This window comes from Cebus imitator, unplaced genomic scaffold (genome assembly GCF_001604975.1).
Source record: "Cebus imitator isolate Cc_AM_T3 unplaced genomic scaffold, Cebus_imitator-1.0 Scaffold134, whole genome shotgun sequence".
Taxonomy (NCBI): domain Eukaryota; kingdom Metazoa; phylum Chordata; class Mammalia; order Primates; family Cebidae; genus Cebus; species Cebus imitator.
Window position 1 is genome coordinate 4696560 of NW_016107449.1, and position 8433 is coordinate 4704992.

An 8433-nucleotide genomic window follows, 5' to 3' on the forward strand; every position below is an offset into this window, starting at 1 on the left:
AAAAACTACCATAAAAAACAGTGAAGAGAGGATGAGCTTTTTGGCGTTAGGCAGATTGTGCTTCTGATCTTAGCTCTACTGCTGCCTGGCTATGTGGCCTCGAGCACATGACTTCAACTTCCTGAGTGCCTTTCCTAATCTGTCACAATCAGGAAAGGACTTCTTCCTACCCTGCAGGGTTGCCATGAGAATCAGAGTCGGTCCGTTGGGATTTGTGATCATCTGTTGACCTCCCACTTTCTTATGTGAGATGCAAGAGGTGAAAATAGTAAAGGTCTGGACTTAATAGGCAGGCTCTGTCTTGGGCATCGTCCTGGTCCCATAATGCAGTTGAAACATGCTGTCTAATTAGTATTCATTTGGTCATGTGGACTGTCTAAAATGGCCAGACACTTGATTTTTTTGAAAAATTTATAACAAGGAGACTGTGAAAAGGGACAGGACATTTTAAGTTTTTATTACCCTTTTTATCTTTTTCTAGTTCTTCCTCTGGTGTTTGTTTGTGTTTGTTTTTGTTTTTTTCCTCTGTCAGTAGATAATCTGGATCACCAAATTTTCTTTAAGTGATGATTGAATTTGACTTAGTTTTAACTATTTACCAAATGATGATGGTTGCCCTAAGTGGTGTTTTAATTTATTATCAGTGCTAAATATGACCTTATGCTTGAAGCTCCGATGGTATAGCAGGAAACTATGGCTCTGCTATTTGTAATATTAGCCATTACTTTAAAGTTATGCAGTCCCCTTAGTGTGTTGGTAGAGTGAAGTAGAAAGTGGTTGGTTAGCAAATGTTCATAAGAAAAGGAATGATTTATGAGTCAAGGTGTTTTTAAAATACGTCTTGCATGCCAAGATGTATCTAATAAAATATGAATTTCAGTGCTGAAGGAACCTTGGAGAAGCTCTTATGCAACTCTTATTTTAAATGAGAAATGTGAGTACAGAAAGGCTAAGTGACTTTCCTAGGTCACAAACCAGGGTAGTGTAGAAAGAAGAGTCCAGTTTTCCACTTCCTTTTAGAAAATGGTAATTGATTAAAAGGATACCCTGTCTTCATGTCCACAGGTGCCACCACTCACCACCCAACTATATTTTATCATTTTACCATTTTGTTCTGTGCAAGTGTTGTCAGTTGTGAATTATGATAATAATTCAACAAGCCTGCATACATGTTTGTAATATTTGCTAAGTTGATTTTATAAGCTGCAAGCAGTCATTCTGTCCTTGTTTTATAATTAGTCAATGAAATGAAGCCATTACAAGATACCCAGTATAGAGCATCTCATTACAGCAAGGCATCTGCTTTTATCCGTGGAGCTAACACTATATCCAAATGTGAGTCTGAGTCCTAATAGTGTTATCAGTCTCTACTTTCTCCTCTTACTCAGCTCAGATTATACTTTGATCTAATATTTATTAATTTTATTGTATATATGTACTTTATGGCAATGGCCTCAAATTCATCTTGAAAGCAGGAGTGTAAAAATTAATAGAAGATGGCATTTTAGTTATAATAAAAATATTTAATAAAGATTAATAAAATTATTTCCTTTCATATTTTTAATTTTATAAAATTCATACATGTTAGCCTCAGGTTTTAAATGTAAGTGATTAATATCTTGTTTTTGATATAATTAACTACTTGAGTCCTACTTTAACATTTTTGCTTTTTAAAAAAGTGGTAAACACAAATTGAAACACAGGTAACAGGTGTATTATAGAAGGACCACTTTAAGATTTTCAAAGTGGTCAGAACAGGCCTGCCTGATTTTATAGACTGATTTCTGTTTATCAAAGTTTTCCTGTGTCTATGTTAAAGAAAAAATTCTATTAAGAAGTCTGTATATAATTTGGGGGAAAAAATTAAAAAGTGAACTGACCTACACACACAAGAATTCCTGACAAGAGGGGGAGCCTATTTGCATGTGGGTTGGGCCGATGCAAATGCAAACTGGCATCTTAACAACTGCACTTATCTTTGACAACATACTATAGGACTTACACAGACTTTGGGTATAAGGATTCCTTTTCACAAGCTTAGGAAAGCATTTGTGGCTCATTTGAGATGGTCTTGGCTATGTAGAGGCACTTCTTTCAGAGGAGGTATATTTGGATTTGAATTTTAAAGGATGGTGAATATTTTGGCAGAGGTAAGGAATGGGGCAATTTTAAGGGAAGGAAATATCCAGAATAAAAGCATAATTGTCTCATAGGGCTGCCCATGTGACCAGTTGTAGTGTTGTAGACTATAAGACTGGGACTGATGAGTGAATAGACTGAAAGAAAGGCATGATTGATGCATTGATGCAGGGGAAATGCAGGGACCTGGAGGATACTTCCTGGAGGCTGGAAGGTGGCGGTAGTGGTGAGGAGATAGTCAGGGATACCTTCTTGGAGGAAGTGGTGTACAAATTTTGACCTGAGAAATGAGTGGAAATTACAGAAACAAAAAGGAGGAAAGAGAGGGAAGGAGGAGTATGTGTAGAGGCCATTTGCAGGAGCAAGCAGGTGGAAGAACTGGGAGAATGTCCATGGAGGAAATTGAATCTTTTATGCTGTATTATAGGTGCCTGAGGGTTGTGTAAGCAGCACTGTCTAGTACGTAGGTAGACAGATCAGGAAGCGAGTACAGAGATCTGAGCTGTCCATAGAGATTCAGAAGTCAGTAGCACACAGAGGTTAACTGGAGCCATGGGAATGGAGCTGAAACCCAGGCAGAAGGTAAAGTGGCCTCAGAAAGGGGAAGGCCAGAGCAGACTGTTGCCTGGGGGATGAGGAAGTGGAGATGAAGTGGGCATGGAACTTTCTTTCAAGAAATTTGGCTGTGAAAGGGGAGGGAAAAGGGCTATAGCAAGATGGGGGAATCTGGGTTCAAGGGAATTTTTTCTTTTAAGATGAGGAAGAATTTGGAGAGTATTTAAATGCTGACGAGAAAGAGCAGTTTAAGTGGGATTGGCTGGAGATAAAGGAGAGGGGCGGTTAAGAGAGGCATGAAGCCTCAGAGGAATGGGTCCAGATCATAAGAGGGCACAAGGGAAGCAGAGCAGGGGCCCCTCTTGGAGTTCAGCCCACAGGTGGAGGAGGAGCTGGGTGAATGTGGGCAAGAGTGTGAGTCCATGGTCAGGGGTTGAGGGGAGTCTCATTGAATGGGTTCTGTTTCCTGTGAAGTCTGCAGTTGAGTCCATCCGCTCAAAGGAGGGAGGAGTTGGTGGGCTGGAGGTTTTCCTGTAGAGGAGGCAGTTTGAAGTAGCCACTGTGGATGGTAGGAAAAGTGCAGTCTCAGGAAACAGAGTTGTCACTGTGCAGAGGGCTTTGTCTTCCCCCTGATTATAGCCAGGGCCAGCCACAGACATAGAATAATATCGAATCAGTCACTTTGTTCATAATGATAACTAACTTCTCAGTAGCTTAAATCTTGATTATAGTTGGTCAAATGAATTTTGAGAATTAAAAGAAAAACAACTTCCAAAAATGCTTTTTATTTTAAAATTTGTGTTATTAATAGTAATTTAAAACATTTTGTTTAAAAGTGTACTTCTTCCAAATGAAGATGATTGACTTCTCTTGTTGGCTGGTTTTAGACACTCATGGTGGCTTGGATCCGAGCAAACCTCTGTGTGTACATTTCTCGAGAGCTCTGGGATGACTTTCTTGGTGTGCTGTCCTCCCTCACGGAATGGGAGGAGCTTATAAATGAGTGGGCCAACATTATGGACTCCTTGACAGCAGTGCTTGCAAGAACCGTTTATGGAGTTGAGATGACAAACCTACCTCTGGATAAATTAAGTGAACAAAAGGAAAAGAAGCAACGAGGCAAAGGTATTTCCACTCTTCCAGGTTAACACCATATGTCTAGGACTGGGGACAAATGGGTTATTTGTATGACTCAGCAACTAATGCATGAAATTTTATCATGAACTGAACCAACTGCATGATGTCTTCTTATAGTGGCATTAATTTGTGTCTAGTATTATTCTGCTCCGTTAATGAGATAGTGAATTTCTGAGGAGGCTATGCAAGAAGGAAGATGAAAGTGCTAGTAATAGTAGTGATAGTTAACAGTAATAATAAAGGCGATTACATTGTACATATTATCTCTCTTTACCTTCATAATAACGTAGTGAACTGTAGATACTTATATGATCCCCATATCAAAGACAAAGCAACTGAAGTACAGAGACTTTGCAGGGATGTCCAATCCTTTGGCTTCTCTGGGCCACATTGGAAGAATTGGGCCACACATAAAATACACTAAAACTAACAATAGCAGATGAGCTAAAACAAAAAAAAAAATTGCAAAAAAAATCTCATATTGTTTTAAGAAAGTTTACAAATTTGTGTTGGGCTGCATTCAAAGCCATTCTGGGCTGCATTTGGCCCATGGGTCACGGGTTTTGGACAAGATTGCTTTACAGTAATTGACTTATCCAAGGCCACATAGTTAAGAATTAGTAAAGCCAGAAATCAGAGCTGGGTAAGTACAACTCACGATGTAACGCTATTAACATGCATTCTACAGCCTCTCTAGGAAACATGGAGAAATTTTGAATGCTTCACATGGGAGCTATTTTGGCTTTGTATTTCTGGGTAAAAGTTGTTTGGGGACCGAGAACCTCAAATGAAACTGATGTTTTCAAGGTAGACAACGTCAGTGGTAGTTTCTATTAGGAATGACAATTTGGCATCCCCTTGTCTTAATTGCCGTTCTTAAGGAAGTGGCATGGTCCTTGGATTAATTCACTGGTACTCCAACCTTACTCTGTAAAGATTTGAGGCAGCTCATACAAAGGCATATAGTACAGTAGACCAAATACAAAATAGAGTCAAAATTAGTAGGATTGCAGGGAACTGCCAGTATGGTTAAGATGCCAAAATGCATGCCGTAGAGCCTCATGGGCTTGCTGGGGAGGTACAGAAGTCAAACATTGGGTTTGATTTTGGCCTTAGCAGGGTTACATCAAATAGAGAATCACACAGCACATAGGGTAAAACAATTCACTCATCTAGGTGTTGCATGGCTTTTATTAGGTCCTCCTAAGACTTGGAAGTTTTCTTTCAAAGCCTCATAAAGGGTACACATTGCTTATTGTGTAGACTACCCTTTAGGAATACCAGCCTTATTATGGATTATATCAGTGTGCCTTTGCCATGTGACAAATCACCCAAAACTTAGTGGCTTAAAATAACCACTTATTTATCTTGATTTGATGAGTTGACAATTTGGGTGGGACTCAGCAGGTCAGTTCTTCTGCTAGTCTTTGCTTCTGTGTTTGCAGTCAGCGAGGCTGTGAAATAACGAGGGAGCTCTATTTTTAGGGGTTGGCTGGCTGTTAGCAGGGGCAATGAGATATGACTGGGTTACGTGTTTCAGCAGCCAGAGGCTAGCTCAGGCTTGTTTACCGAGTAGCTTAGAGTTTCAGGAGCAGCAAGAGGGTAAGCTCAAATTTTCAAGTGCATTTCGAGTCTCTGCTTGTTCAGTTTTGCTACCAAAGTAAGTCACGTGAGGAAGCCTAGCCTCAGTATGGGAGATGACAACAGAGGAGGTGGTTACAGAGAGGTGTGAACCAGTTCCAGTGGTTAGTAAACCATATACATGTGTAATAAATGTGACAGATTCTTATAATATCTTCATAGAAATCTAAGAATGGCTTGCCAAAGCACTAATTAAAAAAAGCAAGTTAGTAAGAAGACAAAATAAAGCAGTTGAAGTATATGGCAATTCAGTCGAACAGTTTAATCCCAATGTGGATTTAGATTGTCTAATGCAATCATTTTCTAACAGTTTTAACAGACCTTTTTTTCCTCCCAAGTTGAAGGTATACAGGACCCATTTCTAAAGAAATATACTAGACCTGAGATTTGGGACTGAAGTAACGGCAGGGAGCCAAGAGCCTGGGCCCTTGGCCTCAATTTAGCCCTCTCTAGCACCTCTGAGGACCTCTGTGTAGACCCAGGGCCTGAGAGGATCCAGACACTTCCAACTAGGAACTTGGTTACCTAAGACAGTGGTTCTCGGCCAAGAAGAGAACCTGCCCAGCTAAGGGTACCTTTCAGGCTCAAGAGGAGAGCTGTAATAGGAGATAAGGACCTACCTTCAATTGTTGTAATCCATGCACGAGCATGTGTGTAGACACACACACACCCCTACCTGCCATTCTGCAATATTCTCGTCACACACACACACACACACACGCACGCGCACACACACACCACACACACACCTGCCATTCTGCAATATTCTCTTCCTACCCACAGATTCATCTGAAGAGGTATACTTGTGTTAGGAAGGCAAACAACTTTGAAAACATTGTTTTCAAAATGTACTGAACCAATTATTTAATTAATGACAGTGACTAATATTTCTGATTTGTATTGTTTTAGTCTAAAAAGCATTTAAATATTTATTATAGAAATGCTTGCCTTCTAAGGGCTAGACTACTAGAAACAAAAAACACAGGCAGAGGAAACTGGGTTTGGGAAACATGCCACAGGTGGCAGTCACTGGCCACATCATCCGTGTGCAGAAATCTCTACGTCTCTCATTCTCTTTCCTCCTCTACTTGTTTTGGATCTGTAACCTCTCATTGAGATAATTAAACCAGAACAATATGAGAAAAAAGAAAAGTTGAATTTCACATTATAATGTTTTATTGTTTTGGACCTTTGCTAAAATAGGATATTGTATTATTTTTAGATTTTCATTATCCTGCCCATTTGACTGAATCTATATTAGAGTTTTAGGCATGGATTGCTCTGGGGATTTGTGGAGGGGTTGGTGTGTACAGGACGCAGTACTATTCTAACATCAGGATCTCTGAGTTTTTGGTTTATAAGTTGTGGTTTTTGGAGTGTCCTGGGAACAGTGGTATAACTTCATATGATACTGTTCTTGTATTGAGAAAGGTTTATTAATATTTCTTTTGTATACTGGAGTGAGTACTATGAAGATGTAATAATATTCATAAGACTATTTTAGATTCTTGAAAATATTTTGGCAACAAGAATTCTTAGATTAGTGACATATGAATAACTTCCTAAATTGCAGTGTAAAGAAGTGGTACTTAATTTGTGACAAAGAAACCTGCTGATTATTTACAGTTGTATGTATGCCATTTGCTGAGCAACACAAGCTATGAAATGAATAATAATGAATTCAGCCATTAGATTATTTTTCTTATCCTTTATCAGGCTGTGTTCTAGATCCTCAGAAAGGAACCACTGTGGGGAGATCCTTTTCTCTCAGCTGGCGGAGCCACCCAGATGTGACCGAGCCTATGCGATTTAGGAGTGCCACCACGTCTGGAGCACCGGGAGTGGAGAAGGCAAGAAATATTGTTCGCCAAAAAGCAACTGGTAAACGTTTATTTAAATGCTTCTCAAAAATCTAGTTGTTATCTAAAATGAATGTATAGGCATAAAGTGTGTTAAAATTCTACTCAAAATTTAAATATTATACCTTGTATTACACGAAATGTCTCTATATCTTCTTAGCTTTCAGCTCTAGTTACTTTTCAAATCGCAGTTTTCAGTTATTTATTTCTAAATTTTCCATTGTGAAAAAGAACTTGTGATGTTAATATTGAGTGAGACATTTGTGCAAAATGGGGAAAATAGAGTTTTTGTTTGAACCTTGAAGAAAACAGATTGTTAATAAATACACCAGTTGTTGCATTATTGTTAATGTTAATATTGACCTTTAGAGTGTGGCAACCTGTTTCAGCAAAGAATAGGAGAATTGTGCACTTTAGTTTTCAGGACTGGATAGACATTTCATATTTTGCTCCTTTGGAAAATCGAGTCTTTTCATGCTTGTGGATGTTATATCTTTGTAGCCTATTTCAATTAACGAGAACTTGACCAACAACCCCCAGTTAATTGGACAACTTTGCTGCATTTTACTCTTAAAACAAAAAGTGAACTCTTGAAAAAGAAGCTTGTATACAGCATTTAATTAGAACAAATAAAGCCACCTCCTCCCCAGTGACTTTGAACCTGTGACTTAGGTTTAAGACAATTTTAATTGCTATTTAGCATGTTGACTTAAGAAAGTCACAAGATCCTCTGGCCATAAAACAAAGATTCATTAAAGCTCAACATATTCTATAGTGCTTGGTAAAATCTTAATATAGATGGTTTAGAATCCTGTTGGAGTATTTATGAAAATATATTCCACCTTAACTGTAACTCTCTCATCCTTTTTTGCTGTAGTATTTGCTGGAAATTATCACCTTATTTGCATGCATGGCCTATTCTGCTTCTCCCTTCTGTCATTCTCTCCCCTGAGGAGAGACCCAATTCCTGATTAATAGGCTACTTTTGAGGATGTTCATTCACTGATTTTGCTTCTTATTCCAATTCCTAAAAACGATTTTCTTCTATCATTAGAATCTTTTTTTTTTTTTTTTTTTTTTTTTTTTTTTTTTTTTTTTTTTT

General features: G+C 38.5%; 1 protein-coding gene across 7 annotated transcripts in view; it reads left to right on the plus strand.

The window, feature by feature from the left end:
- RALGAPA2 (Ral GTPase activating protein catalytic subunit alpha 2) overlaps window positions 1-8433 on the plus strand; it is a 329247-nt gene that overhangs the window by 99738 nt on the left and 221076 nt on the right. For all 7 annotated transcript variants that reach the window (XM_017541502.2, XM_017541500.2, XM_017541496.2 and 4 more), the window contains exons 15-16: window positions 3582-3819; window positions 7189-7353. In XM_017541502.2, the coding sequence (XP_017396991.1) occupies window positions 3582-3819; window positions 7189-7353 (403 nt within the window). The remainder of the gene's footprint in view (window positions 1-3581; window positions 3820-7188; window positions 7354-8433) is intronic.